Here is an 18,037-nt window from a genome sequence, read left to right on the forward strand (position 1 = left end):
CCATTTTAGTAGTAAGAGAATTAATCAATCTGGAATTCACAACCTTTTTTTCTCTTTTTTTTCAGGTTCGTCGGACTTGTGACGAACGAGGCAGCCGCCTGAACCAGCTGGTATCAGATCACGAGGCTCTTCAGCGACTCCACCAACAGCTGACCAGAGAATATGACAGCCTTATCCAGGAACACAATAATCTCAAGACATCTCACAGGAACCTGAAGCTAGAACAAAAGGAACTAAAGGTTAGTAATGATCTGTGATGTGGAATTATTTACACCTTTTGAAAGATATTTTTTGGGGTACACAAAAGTATGTACTTTTGATTTATATAAAAGTATTTTCTACTTTACCTAACCTAACCTGATTTAGATTATATTTGTCAAAAAAAATCTTGTAATCTGAGTTATTAATGTTCTCAGGAAAAGCAAAGTGAGATGTCAGCTGGTGAGGAAGACCTGCTGAAGTTGCGTGAAGCCTTGGAAGCTGAGATGAGTAAACTCAAGACAGATTCCACCTCTCTAGCTAATCTTCGTGGAGAACACTCTAGACTTAAGGTATGGCATTGAATGTATTGCCCTTTTTGAGGATGAATATCATATATTCAGTGGGAATTTTTTTTTTCTCCATATTCATCTATGTGAATTAAGTTAATGAGTAGAATACATGTTTGTGTGCATGTGTTTGGTATTTTTATTTTATGATATTTGATGTACCACAATCGCTATTCAGGTGTGTTACCCAGGATGCTTCTGTTAAGGTTATTGAGATGACCTTTGTTATCTACTAGCCATTTATTAGGGAATTAACAAAGCTGTATCTTTCAATTAGGATGACTTCCGAAGTCTTTTCTCCGCCAATGAGAAACTGAGGTCTGAGTATAAGAGTCTTCAGGGTGACTACAAGTCCATCAAGACAGAGAACAACACTGTGAAGCTGCGGCTAACAGAGCTCAACGGTGAACTTAACGACACACGAGACCAGATGGCTGCATTGGATGTAGAGGTATCCAAACTCAATAACAAGTGCCAGGTAAGATTCTTTGCTAGTGATAGACTATGATAAACTGTTAATAGTGGTGATGGTAAAGGTTCATATATATTTAATGTTTATATTTGATAATGATTTTGATTATGGTACGTGATATTGTCTTTCTTTTTTAGATTATTATGAATTAAGAGTTAAGTTAGGTAGAATAATCTTAAAGAATAAGGAAGACCAATCAGTATATACTAAGAAAATAGTAATGTAATTGTTACAATATCACCACAGGTTCTCCAGACACTGAATGTGACTCTTGAGGAAGACAGGAGATCTCTGATGTCGCAGGTGTCATTGCTGCTCACACAGTACCATGACCTCCTCACGCAAACACTGGAGGACAAGCAGCACTTCCATCAGGAGGAGAAGAACTTCACGTAAGGAACCCACTTATGTGAAGCACCTTTGAAAGAGAATTCACTTTGGAATCAGTAATTGGCTGAGAATAGTGCAGTTCTAGCATGCATTAAAGTGTTTGATAGAATTAACAGTCAAATGAATTTAAGACAGATTCCTTGATTAGGAGCTGGTTCTAAAGTGCAGATGCAATTTCAGGGACAAGCTGAACAATCTCCGCCGGCAGAAGGAGAAGTTGGAGGAGAAGATCATGGAGCAGTATCGTCGTATGGATAACTCGCCCTCAAAGAAGTAAGACTTTTTGCCGTGTTTTGGGTACAGTGCAGTTTGGGATAGGATGGCGTCAAGTATTTATATATAGGTGATGACCTAGTTCAGAATTTTATAAGTATCCGCCTATTTGATTAGCTGATTTTGTTATATATGTTTTGTACAAAGGTCACTAAAAGATGTGTAGCAAAAGGTATGAATGAGACTGAATAACTTCACAGCACAAGATATTTATTTAACATGTTAGACACAATCCAAAGCACTTCAGATACATTTTTTATGTTGAGAAGTTATTCAATCTTAGTCATATCTTTTTCTATATATTTGTAACAATATATTAGCAAACACAATTAGGTGTCAAGTAAGTTTTCTTGGTTTTGTTTATGTTGTTAAGTATGAATAACTTTTTCCCACTTTTCTACTAACATTTGTTTCTTGGTTATTTGGGGTAATGGTTCACATGTAAAGGTGTCTTTGGAAGGGAGTATTTTGGTTGTGAAATATGCTTTGCTTAAGAGACAAATTTTGGTTTTGTTGTTTGGAATAATATGATCATAATCCTTAAATGTCAGATCTTTATTGTTATTATGTAATGTAAACATTTAAAATGAATTTGTAATGAAAATGGTTAAGAAGTTGTGAAATGTGAGCCAAGTGTTCAAAATACATATTTAATTTCTTCAACAGTTCACTCTCTTATTGTTACTCACAATGCTATCAGTTCCAAACCTTGAATTTTCTTACATTGACATTCTCATGGTATTCATGTGAAAGAGGTATTCCTTTACCATTTGTCAGAATATATCCTGATACCAACCTTTATCTACCAAATAATGCATTTAGAAGAAAGCAAAAGTGTAGCACATCTCTTTTAATATGATATCAGCTATGTGCACCTGAAAGCCCCATTTTACAACTACTCTACATACAGTTTAGTAAAGATATGGTGTGTTATATTTCTCTTGTGACAACAAACTCTGACCTCTTACTTGTGCTTCTGGACATCTGCTTCTTTCAGCTTCCCCAGGTATTTTTATAACTCTTATGGTGTTGTGCCTGTGAGATGCCCAAACTCTGGATGATTCAGATATTTTACATTAGTTTTAACTTAGCAACTTTTGATACATGTGAGAGATTATTAGTCCCAAAGTAACAGCTAGAATGATATTAGAATCCTGGTTCCATTTGCATATATATATATATTTTTATTATTATTATTATTATTATTATTATTATTATTATTATTCATGAACTGAATTGTATAATTTGGTGATTGGTTCCTATCTCCTGTATTATATTTGTTAATGAATAAAGATTTTCTGGTTTAGAATGTGGGCAGTGGTTGTATGTCTTCTTGTCATGTCAAAAAGGCTGAGTTCTCAAGATCCAAAGATTGTTTGTTTGTTGTTATTGACAAAAGTCACTTTGAGGAAGAGATGTAATCTTTTACTGACATGAAAAAGTTTTTTTATGATCATTTAAAGTGCTTAAATATTGATTTTGATCATCTTTTACACATGCTATGGAAAATCTTTGGTATGAGAAAACAGTTTTCTGAGGTACATTATTAACAAGATCTAAGAATGAGTGTTTTCCCATGCTAGGTTATCACCGGGCTGTGTGCCGTACTCGTAAGTAGTAATGGACAATGTTCAGTTGACTGCTGTGTGTTGCAACCCCAAGTTTTATTACAGTTGGTTCTTCTTGTTATCACTAATATCAGGAATGTCTTGTTTGCAAAAGCATTAGCTCTATTACTTGTATTGTCGTAGGTGCAACTTACTCAAGTCTTTGAATGCATTATCTTGCCTGTTTTTTGTGTAGAAGAGTATATTTTCATATATTTACACTAGATAACATTGTTGCTAAGTGTTATGCAGATGAAGAGCCATGTGTAATTTAGAGATGTAGTTCTTTAACTTTTACATCTATACTTATCATTCTTTCAGATCTTCTCACAGTAAATACTATTCTTGAAAAGTTCCTGTTGTGTCTTAGGGAAAGATGAGGATTACGTGTGTGTAATGTAATCACGTCAATGGGAGGCTGTTTTTATTTAAGACTTTATCGGAGGAGGAAAAATATTCTCACTGTAGTAGTACTGTTCTCATAATTTTTTTTTCTGAAGTGTGTGAAATGGAATGCATTAAGTAGAAAAAAAAATTATTGTTCATTTGAATTAATGTCCTAGAATGTTGTGACCCTTTTCATGAATCAGAATAATGAGAAAAATTAGTAGTTTATTGACTATTGTTTTTCTTACTTGTTTGATTGAAAGAACAGTCTTGTGGGTTTATGAAATACGCAGTATACAGAAAGTAACAGCAAAGCATTAAAGTAATATTTTGTGTTAAGGTCTCCTTGAGGAATAACTTCATTACTACCAGACCACACAATAATTGATCTTGGTCCTGTTCTTTTTACCTTTTTTGCATATCATAATTTCCTTCATTTTTAATCTCATTGTTTCTTATTTCCAAGGCATTTTCTTTTCTTTTTTCTTTCTTTTTTTCCTAATATTTCTATCTCATGTTTTCTGTGTTCTTTCTTTATGCTATTCTCTTTTTATCTCTTTCATTCAGCCTTTTTTTCCCTGTTTTGAATCATTTAACATCTTTAATACTTATCCTCTGTTCATCCATCTTAAGTTCCATTTCTCTTCAAACATTTTCCTCTCATCCACTTTGTAGTAAGTCTCAACATTCATTATATTGAAACAGGAAAGAGCAGATTAACCATTAATCAATCAACGAAAACCTTAAATCCCAATTTTGATCTACACCTCCAACATATTTCTCCTTCTTGTACCGTGCACGTCACTCTTTACTTGTATTGTTCACAAGGTTGATAGCAGCTGTAGGATGTAGATCACCCTCCAACACGTCACACACTCAGGACCTGTGGCATGCTGGCTGATCCTTGCCTCTTGTGTTGTACTAATTTTTGTCATCGGAATGATATGTTTTGTCTTTGGATTTACTTTTTGTTTTACGCATATATATGATGGTGTCGTTTTGCTAATCTGTCTAAAAACAAAGTTAGGTTTAGCTCTCTGATATGTGGATGATATTCTGGGGGGAGAGAAGAGAAAAAAAATGTGAATCTGTTGCAGTAATTGAAAATTTGATAAGTGTGTTTTTTTTTCTAAATGACCTTAATGAAAAATTTGATGATGAAACTTGATTTGCAACTGAGCCTATATTACTAGAATTTCCATATGAAAGAAAAGATATGATGAACTTTAATTTTAATCAGTGTGTGGAAGTAAGAAAATGAGATCTTTGAGAGCTTTCTTTTATTATTAAATTTGTAAAGGGGAAAGGTGATGAAAATTAGGAAAAAACAGAATTTTAAAGAACTATTTTCATTGAATTTGCAGATTTTACATAGAAACTTTAGGGAAATTGCTTATGAAAATTGATCTAAATAAGCCTTCTGGTAAGGGCATTTTTCTTGGGGTCACATTACTTTCACACTGCATTTTTTTGTTTTTTAAATACAATTACTCCTTCATTTGTGTAACTAACACATCATACCAAATGTTGATTAGTATCACTTTGCTTATATATCATAAATAGACACACTTACCATACCATAAGTGTACAAAAGGATAGAAAGCACATCTTCAGATGTGGCCCATTACAGAAGGGTTAGTGTCAGGACTCAAAATAGGAAAATAAACCTTGGAATTTGACATTTTTCAGATTTGATTTGATGCTAAAGATTTTATTTTCTTGTAATTTTCTAGGAAAGGCTTTGGCTCCAATCTTGTGCGACGAGTAAGGAAAGCTGGGACAGAGCTGATCAACAAAGTGCCCAGGGTGAGTTTAGAGATAAATTGTAAACATTCTTACACCCTTCACTACATACATAGTTTAACCCAATGACGACGGTGCGTCACACTCGTGTAACACAGCCAAACTCCCGATGCCAGGGCGTCATGCCAGTGTGACGATTACAATGCAATATTGCAATCACCCGGCATAGGGGTCTTCGCGTAGCGAGTGCCCCGTTGGGAAAGGGTTAATAGTTGTTGTCAGTTATGATGAGGTTCATTTAGTATTTTATATAAAGAAATTAGGATTTTTTACTTGTAACTAACAATTTATTGTGACGCAATCCTCAGAGTGGACGCTCAAGATCCAGAGGACGCGACGAGGGAGGAGAGAGCCCAGACTCTTCGTCACTTGGGTCATCCTCACATGCCAACGATTCCATGGACTCCGGCTCTGAGACGCGGCGCTCTTCCCCAAACCTCCCACCTTCTCCACCCCATGACAGCGAAGTAGCAGAGCAGAGAATGGGGAGAAACGGACAGACTCCGAATCATTACAGGAAAAGTTTACCACCTCTGAATGATGTCTTTGCCTCACAGATTCTCAGGTACTTGCATCTTTTTACTCTCATGTTGAGGTGATAGGCAGCCAAAGTAGCTTTAATGTTGTGTTAACATCAGTTAAAAAAAAGAAAGATGGTCGAGTTTTAAAGAGATCATTTTAATTCTAATTTGTATTGTGATATTGAATTAGCATTTGAATTAAGGTAAGATAATCCAATGAATATATTTCAGTGGCTAAAAAAGATGACAGAGAGATGAGTATGTCTCTTATATCAAAGTCATTGCATTCAGGAAGATAAATGGGAATAGTGGAATTTGAATTGAAAAAAAGATAGTGTCACTTTAGTATTTTATGTATTAATTTTTGTTGAAGGCAAATACTCTATTGAAATCATCATTCCACAGAGGCTCAGTCTCATCAGAGGATGTGGGAAGTTTGCAATCAGGTGACGCCAGTGACAGTCATCAGGAAGACTCGCTGTCCACCGTAACAGCTGGCAGTGGGACAGCGGAATTGAGTCGAGCAGGGTCCAGACGTCCTGTGTACCTCACTGAGGATTCAGACTCCATACCCACCCGAGATGTAGGACCCGAACCTCTCCAGAACAATCAGGTATGATTCATTTCCAAGTTCTACTTATTGTGATTATTTCAGAAATGTTTAAAGATTTATATCATAACAGTCAACTAATTCTTGAGTACACCACAAAGATTTTGTAGTATGTTGACTCTGGTAACATACCATGAATGGTAATTGTAACTACCATGTTAGTCTTAGTAAGAAGATATTCAAAACAGAGGTAGTTTTCCTGAGGAATATGATTGTATAAAATACTAATAATAAGACCATACATTTCTTATATAGACTAAATTGACTGAATAATACTACAATTTAAAAGTAATGCTTTATCTAAATATGAACTCCTCATTTCCAGAATCGAGGCAGAGCATCATTACGGAGCAATGCATCTTCTTCAATGAGCCAACAGGTGATGAACAGGTATGAAACATACCTTTACTTGAGAGTATGGTGGAGGTGTTTCTTTTCTCTTCTTTGTTTGCAATACTACCTGTCGGGATTTTGTTTAACATCAAATAATTCAAAATATTTATTCAAGTTTCCATCATAGCTAATGTGCAAATGTGCATAATCATTTAGGAGTTACAGCAATGTACACAGCAGTCTACCCCCATCCACTCCAAGGACGCCAACCCCAGGGGGAGCCCCAAGATCATCAACGCCCAAGACTGGTGTTCGGAAAGAGCGGGCAATAGACGACGAACCCCCTACCACTCCCCGTTTACCACCCCGCGCCGATCATTCCTCCAGGTATATAAGAAAGACTGCCATGATAGGCCTAGTTGCTGCTTTTCCCTAATCATTTCAGAACCGTGCATTATTGACAATTTTAGACGTTATCATTTATCATCTTAAATATCAATTATTTTTAGTGGATTAGTAAAACCTGTTTATTTCATTATTAGTATTTAAGATTAAATTTGATTTATGATTTGCTTGTTTAAGTCCCTGCTGCTCACTTTAGGCTAATGCTAGTTCCCTCTGCAGTGCGCCACAGGTTCCCCCAAGATCCCGTCGTGGGTCCAGCATAGTCCAGCCGGACTCCCTAAGCTCTAGTCACTCAACTCCCCCAGAGATCCCAGACCTTAAACCTCCCAAGCCACCACCACGTCCACCTCCTTCTTCTGATGATGCACCTCTGAAACAGTCCAAAGATATTGTGGATAATTCAGTGTGGTATGAATACGGATGTGTTTAGTTAATCAGTGAAGTGAGACATGGACTCCGGAAATAAAAAAGTTAGAAGGAGAAAAAAAAAAAAAGTGAATAGAAGATTGCTTCTCATATATGTCTATTAATCTGTGTATCATAAATACAGCATCCAGTTGCTTGTGAAAATTGGTCATCCAATAAGTAAATAAGGTTCATATATTCCTTATTGTGTTCTCTCCTAAACTTCAAAGTGTACAGAGTCTTTGTGACTGATGTCCTCTGTTTAATTAAGTGGAGGAATAGTCTACCTGAACTTCATTATAACTTCTCATCCAAGAAGTCCTGGTGTTCAAACTGCAATACGTACATGGTGCATGACTTGCTGTAGTGACTTCAGTACAGGTGGTTCTGACTGTAGTTAGTGAATACATTTGACATCAGCTGATCTCAACAGTTTGTAATCTGTTAGGTTGATCAGGTATGTGTTATAATTATTACATTCTCCAGGTTCATATTATTTTGTATACTGCTTTTGTGATTTTGTTGTACATATTTCAAAGGGCACAACAGTTTATTTGTACATATATTTGTAGTCAACTCTGTAATAATTTTTTTTTTGTCATGAATATGTCACCATATTTTGATTTTTCTATATATTAGTAGAGAAATCCGAATGAAGGGTGAACATCTTGTAATTTAAAGCATATCATTTTCATTTCATCTAGGACAAAGATCTTTTTTATTTACATATTAGATTAATCATTCATATACCCTCGTAAGATAAATCCAAATTTCAGTCATTAAAACAATGATGTCCTGTGGCTTGTTAGTCTGCCCTCAAGACACTGACTGGATTGTGCATCTTCACTCATATTTCTGTCAAAATAAACTTTGTTACCAATTTTTAATTGACTCATATCTTACAGATATGCAAGGACATGATCTGATAGGTAGTAAAATTACCATTATTTTAAGGTTAAACTTTTGCTTTGTTTCAAATCTATGTAGTTTTACTTTTACAATTTTAACCTTTTTTGTGAAAATGTTAATGTAACATAACTACATTCTCATTCAGTGGGTGGAGTTTGCTGATTCAGCTACTCATTGTCTTAAGGTATAGGTGATGTTAGTTTGTTCAGTCAAGGTGTGTGCATTTGTAGTGTTCCTAATGGCTACAGTTGTAGCCTCCATGTCAACTTAGAATGTACAGCCATGCTAATTAAATGCTCGTTGTGAAAGAAAAACTTATGCTCTTGTCCTCAGTGCAGGTTCATTGTTTTACTTCAACTCTCATCTCTATGAATCATTTGGCAAATCCAGTGCAATGCTATTAGCTAATTCTGCAAACATTTCTTTGGTACTGAAGCTAGTCTCCCACATGTTAAAAAAAAGAGGGATTATTATTAAATTTACTCTTACAATTAGCTTCTGAATATAACAAAAAATTCATGTGACAAAATCAAAAGTCAAAACTTTAAAATGTAGGATCATGTAACAATCTCCTTCCAGTGTTAAAATTTATCTAGTGCATTTCTGTACATTTCCAGTGTATTAATGATTTCTCACCTCACCATTTATCGACTGTTTCCTGTGTGAAACATAATATTGTTCAGCTTATGACTGAAGTTGTCTTTTAACTTGACACTTAATGCTTCAAGATTGCAGGACAGCATGAAATGAAAATAAAAATATGAATGTAAAGGTGGTTTTATTTAGTTATACAAAATATATACAGGACCTTTTTTTTATTACATTATGCCCAGAAATATTATATCATATGCAACAGGGGAAAAATACATTTCAGTTTTTAAGCAGTAGGAAGGGACCATTAGGACAGTTTTAAAGGGCAATATGATAATCTCTGGTGTAAGGGATTGATTTGACATAAGGAACATGGCAATCTCTGGGAAGGAAGAACCTTTCATATATATAATTATATATTTTATAAACAAAGATAGTTCTGCAGTTTCATTTCAAAAAAATAATACCATTGACTAAACTTGGATGCTACCCATTTCGACTGGTACGTTTCTAAAACTGGGGCTGCTGAACCATAAGTCTTGTTATGAAAAGTATCCAATCTTGTTTCATACTAAGTCTTCATTTCATAACCAAAGATTAGGTTCTTTAGCGGTTCCCACAAAGGAAAAAAGATACTGCCATGTGACTTTTACATCTCAGAAAAAATATGCCAAAATTAAAATCTTGTTTTCACAGACACTGTGGATAGATAATTCTGCTACAGCACCTTACAAGACACGCGAGCATCATAGCAGTGAGCAGCGAGGCCCAGTGGACCAGGAATGATGCTATGGACACTAAATCATTTACAGTTTCAATATCTACATAAAAGAAATAGATCTATTACACTATCAGGGAATCTTTCATGAACTCACAGCAACATTCCTGTTTATCTGGATCTCACAAGACACCGCTACACCACAGGAAGAACACTGGCAATATATCCTAATCTAAACTGACTATTTTTTGGTCACTTTTACAATCATTGATTATAAAGTATTTATGTGATATATGTATATATAAATGCCAATAGTAATTATTTACATCTCATACATGCATTTTAAATATGTCGGATAAGTTAGACATGACTAAAATAAAGCACTCAAGTCAACTCAAGTACACATGAGGTTGGCTGGTCTTGTGCAAATAAATGTAAAGGGCTACAAAAATTAATATGTACACAAATATATTTCAACAACCTCTCTGACTATGGCAACAGCACTCATTCTTAATTTCAAAAACTGGTATTATAACAATATGGTTGACTAATTTATATTCATTTCAATGATTATTTCATCTTGGCCATAAGCCAATGTCCCATCAGCTTGCATTCCATTTCACAAAGTTCTCACTAAATTGGATTTCAAATGAATAGAATGCTATAAACAATATCACCAGTAGCTGACAAAAGAAACAGTGTGCAGTTTATTAAGTTTTGGTTTCAGTTACATGAACAACACAGCACTGAAGATCATATAATAAAAGTAGCGATACCAAACGGCCTAATTCAAAGCATACTTTTCAGAAGCATTGAAGGTCAGAGAAAACCCTAGAATTTCACAGCTTCACATCCTCGGGGAGTGAACTCGGGGAGCGAAGGCGGTCAGAGGTGGGCTAGGACGGATATTTCAGCATCGGTGGTTTGGTGTTGCGATGGCGCTGTCACGTAGTTCGCGTTCGACCCGGACACTGTCACAACCACAGCGTCGGAACCAATCACTTGAGAGGAGTCCGTGGTCTGTACGATGGTGACGGTGTTGTCGTCTCTCCGGCTGTCCTTCTTGGCCGGGGGCAGCGCCGAGTCCTCCACCACGGCCACCTTATCTCGGTCCACTATCTGGCCAGCTCGAAGGGAGCCGTCCTGCGATGGCGGTGCGCCGGTGGAGTATATGGAGTCGTGCGAGAGGAACGATAGACACGAAGGGTCTCTTGAGTGGGCGGGGGCCACGTTGCCTCCGGGGTGAGTAGAAGGAACCGTATCAGGGTTGTGGGAAATGGAGCCCTCGCGGGACCGGTAACTTGGAGGATGACTGTAGTTACTCTCCCGTCCTAATGTATTCACACCTAATCTGTAATGCGACATTTCTTCGTTAGGAAATTTTAATATCAATATTCAAAGTGAACCATACACAACAGGGACAAAATGAAGCATGCTCTCGTATGCTATTTTGTAAATTATTATCAAATGTATTAGAAATCAGCTTCACATTTTTTTACATTATGCAATGTTAAAAATATAAAAAAAGGTATACCTCTTTGCCTGGACATGAAAATAAATATTCAAAATTACAATTTAAATGCACTACAAGTTAAATGAAAAACTAGCAAAATAGCCCCAGTATAAAAATCAACCTCTGCAACTGATGATTTACACTTTTTCCCTTCATTCATCAAACCCTACATCAAATAAAATAAATAATTATATATATACATATACAAAACTATAAAAAAAACTTACCCTCTAAAATTATGGGTACCAGACCGATAGGTGGGTGGGGGTGAGGGTGCCTGTGGCGAGGCATTGTGGGCGTGATGCCGGTCCAGGAGTAGCAACCGTAGCCTGTATTCTTGCATTGATGCCTGATAGCTTGGAGGCGGCGGTCTGTACTGGAACTCCGGGTACATCATTGCTGCAAAACGATATCATTATTCAACACTGGAACCGTGTCATGTTACTGTAATGTAAACCTCTCTGGTATCCAACATGAATATGCAAATTGAAATTCATATGTGATGGATGGCTTAAAAAATATACAAGCAAGTGTGTGTGTCAAGGGATAACTAAACTAAATCACACAGAAAATGAAAAATGTCTTCATAATCTTACCGGCATACGGGTGGTGTGGGCGTCCAAAAGCCGGTGCCATCCTCGCCATGAAGCGACGTGGCTCTCCTCGGGCTGAGTCATGTGGCGCTAGACCCAACATGACCCTACATGGGGCGTCACGAGAGGTCAGATGCCAGGCCACGCCCGACACCGTGATCAGAACGATTCCTACGCCTGCAAAGGAAGGACTTCAGTTCATTCAGGGAACTTTTACTTCTACTTACATCGTCTTACATGTATCTTCACAGTCGCAACCATGTGCGAGAGCGAGGAAGAGAAAGAGAAAAAGGAAGAGAGAAAAAGAGAAAGAAAAAGGAAGAGAAAAAGAGAAAGAGAGAATGACAGTCTTGTGTATCAAAATTCAAATCCTTTTAGAATCCAAGCGAATAATCTCCCAAGAGCAAACAGTAGATTCTGCCTTTGATGTTCCACCTGATGTTCCAATCAAAGACAATCAATTTATATCGTGACTTCCGAGGAGACAAAGCACTCAGAGAGATAACCCAGCGACGGAAATATCCCCCTGTTCAATAAGAGGAACATCCCAACATGACACCGACATGTTAAAAAAAAAAACAAAAAAAAAAACGGACGCCTACACGACAAAAAACAACAACACGACACTTACATAGCAAAAAATTCAACATGACACCTGCATGTTTTTTTTTCTTGCACAGCGGTACCCCAAGTAGACTGGCGGACGCACCAAGCCTCCACAAGCTGATAATTAGCCCACCGAGGCTGAGTTCCATCGCAGCCTGGATGACACGCAGTCCCATATGGCGTCCCCAGACACACACGTGATCGGGTTTAAATCTCCCAACTTAACCAGCTGTGCCTCGCGTCAGCCTCCTCCAGGAAGTCCGGAAACAAAACGGTCTCCCATTTTTTTTCTTTCTTTTCGCTCCCTCCCTTTTTTTCTTCTTTCTTTCTCTGTGTCTATTTATCTATTTTTTTCAAATCTCTTTCTTCCTCTCTTTTCCCCCTTCTCTCTCTCTCTCTCTCTCTCTCTCTCTCTCTCTCTCTCTCTCTCTCTCTCTCTCTCTCTCTCTCTCTCTCTCTCTCTCTCATTAGAAAAAAAATGTCTTTCTCCCTTCCATTTTCTCTTACTCTCTCTCCTTTCCACTTTTTTTTACGTAACACAGGAGTCTAGTGTCAACCGTCAGAGTCGACCAAGCGCAAAATCGCGTTTCGTCCGGCCGACCGCCGCCCACATCCGGCCTTTCAACCCGATGCACCGGAAGTACCGATTCTTAGCATTACAAGGAAGGTGGATCCGCGCGCGTTCGATGCCGCCGTTCTCCCCAGACTCCTCCCCCCTCCCTCCCCGTCATGCTTTCACGCAGAGGAAGTCGAGCAGGAGTGCGCTTGCACGTTATAACGAGAGTCCGACATTTAGGCCCCAGTCCCGACTCTCTCGGCTGCGGGGTGCCCTTACGAATGGCTGGCGGGCGGCGCTCTTGCGGGCGTGGTGGCAAAGGAGGTCGGGTGGCCGTGAGGGCTGGCGTCTTGGCGAAAGGGGGGTGGAAGAGTTTGATGGAGACGAGGGATAAGAGGAGATTGACGGAGACGAGAGATAGAAAGAGGAAGAGGAAGAAGCGGACGGAGACGAGGGATAAGAAGAAGAGGTTTACGGAGACGAGTAATAAGAAGAGGAAGAGTAAGGAAACGATTAAAAGCACGAGAAAGATCATTAAAACCAGGAAATGTATGATGAGGGATAAGACGAACCTGAGAAAGAGTGAAGAGAGAGCAGAAGAAGAAGGATGAGAAAGTCGAACAAGATTAAAGAGAGAAAAAACGGGGAGGATACTACAAAACGATGAAGTAGGAAAAAAATACGACCAAACGTGGAAAAGGAGGAAGGCGAGAGAGGGAGAGTAATATAGCAAGCCCACAGATGAACTCTAATGGATCACTTCCCGTCCACTGCCGCGTCCATCCACCCCCTCTAGGCACCCTGCCCCCCCCCCTCCCTCCCTTCAACAGCAACTAAGTTCTTCGCAGGATTAAATCCCCCCCTCCCCCTCCCCTGCCACCACACACACTCGCCCCGTTGCTATATCTACCCTCTTCCCCCCTCTTCGCCCCGTCTCCTAACTGAGGATCTTCGCCAAACTTATTATTAAGCCGCCGAAATTGACCTCCTGCCTCCTGTGACCTTGTCAAGTCGGGTCACTTTATGGATAAAGCCTGAGAGGGAGAGTGAAATGGCGGAGGATTCTTCTTGCACGGACGAGGGCACAAACTGCTCACACACATATGCAAAAGCATGCACATAAAATGTTTGTATGCACAAATAATCTAAAACATACATAGAGTCAAACAACGACAACCAAACACCCACATACCCCACACACACACACACACACACACACACACACACACACACACACACACACACACACACACACACACACACACACACACACACACACACACACACACACACACACACACACACACACACACACACACACACACACACACACACACACACAAAAGCTTTCAGTCATCCAAAGTAGCGTCCGAGGTTCCCCAAGCCACACACACACGCACGCACTCTCCCCCTGCCATCCCGGTCGACGTGCAAGTCCACAGCTCGGAGAAAAATGTGAAGATCCCCCACACTTGCTACCGGTTGCCACGACCTCCGCTTAACGAGGCGTGTTTGGTATTCTTTGTCTCGACTGAAGCCATCTAGGCCTGCCTCTCGTTCTCTCTTTCTCTCTCTCTCAAGAGGAAGAAATATCGCTGTCACGTAGGGCAGCGCAGGCCTAAAATGATACTTATTACATTATTATTTTTTCTTTCCGGTTCTATATTTGAGTTTGATTGCCGTGTCTGGCATTTAAAAAAAAACGTCGAAGCACTGTTGTATACGGGAACATTTTAAGGGAGATATCTACTGCCGAACTTGAACTAAAATAATGAAAATGGAATATCATATATATCATTTTTCCCATAAAGCGAGAGCCCAAATGTGACCATCAGAAAGAAGCCCTAGGCAAATACAAAAATAATGACCGTCGCACTAACACGTGCCCCCTTCCCTCCCTCCCTCCTTCCCTATCCTCCAGTCCTTCTCCCCCGCCCCTTCCCCCCTCTCTCACTCCCCTTCTACCTTCCCCACCCAGCCAGCGCTTCCACCCCTGTCATTACAGCCCCTGGGTTATTGCCCCGCCGCACCCAGGGGACCTCATACCCTCGTTATGGACACTCGCCCTGACATACATTCCCGTGACGGGCTCAGGCAGGGGAGAGCAGGGGAGGCGCTGGTAAAAGGACCTTTAAAAATGGAGGCATTGCATGATACAACCGTGGGGAAATAAGGCTGGGGAAGGGAGGGGGGTGCATGTTGGAGGGGAGGAGGGGGCTGTATGGTGTCGAGAGAGAGAGAGAGAGAGAGAGAGAGAGAGAGAGAGAGAGAGAGAGAGAGAGAGAGAGAGAGAGAGAGAGAGAGAGAGAGAGAGAGAGAGAGAGAGAAAGGTTCTTAAGACACAACCAACTTAAAAAGCTCGAAATGCCAAAGGAAATACACAAGAGAGAAATCTCCCATTGGCTGCTCCTTAAAGGGCCATCCGTATGTGTACAGGTGCTGAACTTTATTTGCATATCAGTTGATTTACATATTACCTGTGCCCTAATTAGCACGGAGTGCTCTCTCTCCCTCTCCGCCCCCTCTTCTTCCCTCCCTCCCTCCCTCTCTAACTCTCTCTTTTTCTTTCTTTCCTTCCTCCCTCCTCTCTTCCCGTCTTTACTTCTTTTTTCCTTCCTTCCTTCCTTCCTTCCTTCCTTCCTTCCTTCCTCCAATCCCACCTCCCTTTCCCCTTCTCGCGTACCCAAGTCGTGGCGGTCGTTAACACGGTCGTCCTCGCCGTCCGAGGGGTCGTCTTTATTGGTCGTTAAGGGATCTCGGGGAGGCTGGACGAAGAAGGTGGAAGGGGCGGAACGAAGAGGAGAAGCATGTGAGGAAGAAGAAGAGTAGGAAGAGGAGGAGAAAGAGAGGGAAAAGGCGAGAAGAAAGAGAGGAGGGAGGGTGAGGGAGAGGGGGAGGAGGAAGGGTGAGGGAGAGAAGGATGAAGAGAGAGAGAGAGAGAGAGAGAGAGAGAGAGAGAGAGAGAGAGAGAGAGAGAGAGAGAGAGAGAGAGAGGAAGGACATCCTCCTCGTCCCCCTCACCCCCTTACCCCCCCTACTTATACCCGAAAGGTGTGTCAAGACCTTTAAACACGTCACGGGTCAGCGGCGTGCCTTTGTCCGCCATGTTGCCCTCACGAGAGGCAGGCATGCATGCCAGGCAGGTGCGCTGGCAGATTCACGCTCCATGACAATGCACACGTGAGCCCCCCCTCTCGCTTCCCTTCCCCTTCCCTTCCCTTCTTTTCCCCTTCACACTACTTCTCTCCTCATCCCTCTTCTCCTCCCCTATCCCTACCCCTACCCCGACTTACCTCCCCTTCTCCCCCCCTCCCCCCTACCCATACCCCTTCCCCTTCTTCCCTTTCCCTCTACCCTAATCCCTCCTACTCCCCCTTCTCTTCTCTTCTCTTCTCTTCCACTTCCCTTCTTCTCCCGTCCCAACCTCTCCCCCTTCTTCCTCTCCTCTTACCCAAACCCCACTCCTTCTCCCCCCCCCCCACCAGCCCTTCCCCAATTGCGGGTTAACCAACTACAGCAAACTCAAAAGGACTGTAGTTCCGGCCGGTCCCTTCCGCAACCCTCCCTCTCCCACACACAGACAATCTCTCTTTATCTGCATGTATCTCTCTCTTTCTCTGTATCTCAGTCTCAGTATCTCTCTCTCTCTCTCTCTCTCTCTCTCTCTCTCTCTCTCTCTCTCTCTCTCTCTCTCTCTCTCTCTCTCTCTCTGCTTCCCCTTCCTCTCTCACCTCCCTTTACCTCCTTCCCCTACCTCCTCCCTCCCTCCCTCCCTCCCCTGAACCACTTCCTTCCTGAAGATCCCGCCCTCCAGTCATTCTTCCTCCCGACACGGTCCCGCCCTCCCGTAGGACCACGCCCACGCCGACGAGCCCCTTCCTCCGCCTTTTGTTTACACCCCGAGAGAAAGAGAGAAAAAAATCCCAGTCACAAACAATCAATACAAAATGACAGCACTGAAGTATCTCCAACAGGAAAAAAAATATGTACTTCTACACAAGAGCAAGGAAATAACAACGGATCAACAAACAATAAAGAAGGAAAAAAAATAAGAACAAAAATAAACCCTCATCAAAGACTACCATTCAACAACTCGCACAAACAAGAAAGATAAAAATACCAAACCAGCAAACAACCCCAATCAACAACAACAAAAACAAAAGCACGCCATCCGACAACCACACACAAAATCAAGAAGCTAAGGGAAGGGAATGCGAGACTTCACTCCCGCATGAGGAGGAAGGAAGAAGGAGGAAGGAAGGAGGAAGCTAGAAGGAGGAAGGAAGAAGGAGGAAGGAAGAAGGAGGAAGGAGGAAGCTAGAAGGAAGGAGAAAAGACAGACACACGAACACACAAAACCCACCCACCCAAACACCCATACCCACCCATATCCACCCACCCACCCACCCACCCACACAAGCACAGGAAGACCCAACTCACCGATCATGAGGAGCGTGATGGTGACGTACTCGGAGTTGTAGGTCTTGACGGCGCCCAGCACGGTGCCGACGACGGTGCAGCAGAGGCCGACGAAGGCGATCATGATGATGAACCAGCGGATGCTCACGGCCTGCGTAACCATGAGGCCGCAGCAGGACTTGGCCTCCTCGTCGCCCAGGTAGGGGGGGCCGCGGGGGGAGCCTCGGGACCTGTTTGGAAGGAGGGAGGGGAGAGGGAGGGGGGTTAGATGGTGCGGGCGAATGATCGGTACGAGGCAGTAAGTATCAAGTCATTGTAAGAGTGGTGGTGATTGAGATGATGATGATGATGATGATAACAACAATATAAATAGTGATA

At 41.0% G+C, this 18,037-nt stretch overlaps 2 protein-coding genes across 3 annotated transcripts in view; one reads left to right on the forward strand and one right to left on the reverse strand.

Annotated features, from left to right (window-relative positions):
* Girdin (protein girdin) overlaps nt 1–9,429 on the forward strand; it is a 281,482-nt gene extending 272,053 nt beyond the window's left edge. The window contains exons 23-34 of the mRNA XM_043003721.2: nt 66–239; nt 417–551; nt 826–1,026; nt 1,267–1,412; nt 1,591–1,683; nt 3,267–3,293; nt 5,411–5,483; nt 5,789–6,045; nt 6,407–6,614; nt 6,937–7,001; nt 7,161–7,331; nt 7,569–9,429. Of these exons, the coding sequence (XP_042859655.1) occupies nt 66–239; nt 417–551; nt 826–1,026; nt 1,267–1,412; nt 1,591–1,683; nt 3,267–3,293; nt 5,411–5,483; nt 5,789–6,045; nt 6,407–6,614; nt 6,937–7,001; nt 7,161–7,331; nt 7,569–7,779 (1,761 nt within the window). The 3' untranslated portion in view covers nt 7,780–9,429. The remainder of the gene's footprint in view (nt 1–65; nt 240–416; nt 552–825; nt 1,027–1,266; nt 1,413–1,590; nt 1,684–3,266; nt 3,294–5,410; nt 5,484–5,788; nt 6,046–6,406; nt 6,615–6,936; nt 7,002–7,160; nt 7,332–7,568) is intronic.
* The window catches only part of LOC122245746 (uncharacterized), a 522,178-nt gene continuing 513,565 nt past the window's right edge, over nt 9,425–18,037 (reverse strand). The window contains exons 2-5 of one of the 2 annotated variants that reach the window (XM_043003724.2): nt 17,681–17,889; nt 12,082–12,255; nt 11,713–11,884; nt 9,425–11,323 (exon numbers count right to left, since the gene is read on the reverse strand). In XM_043003724.2, the coding sequence (XP_042859658.1) occupies nt 10,858–11,323; nt 11,713–11,884; nt 12,082–12,255; nt 17,681–17,889 (1,021 nt within the window). In that variant the 3' untranslated portion in view covers nt 9,425–10,857. The remainder of the gene's footprint in view (nt 11,324–11,712; nt 11,885–12,081; nt 12,256–17,680; nt 17,890–18,037) is intronic. The other variant, XM_086543297.1, reaches the window with a different exon arrangement.

This window comes from Penaeus japonicus, unplaced genomic scaffold (assembly GCF_977035675.1).
Source record: "Penaeus japonicus unplaced genomic scaffold, GWHDUDI00000001_assembly GWHDUDI00000013, whole genome shotgun sequence".
Taxonomy (NCBI): domain Eukaryota; kingdom Metazoa; phylum Arthropoda; class Malacostraca; order Decapoda; family Penaeidae; genus Penaeus; species Penaeus japonicus.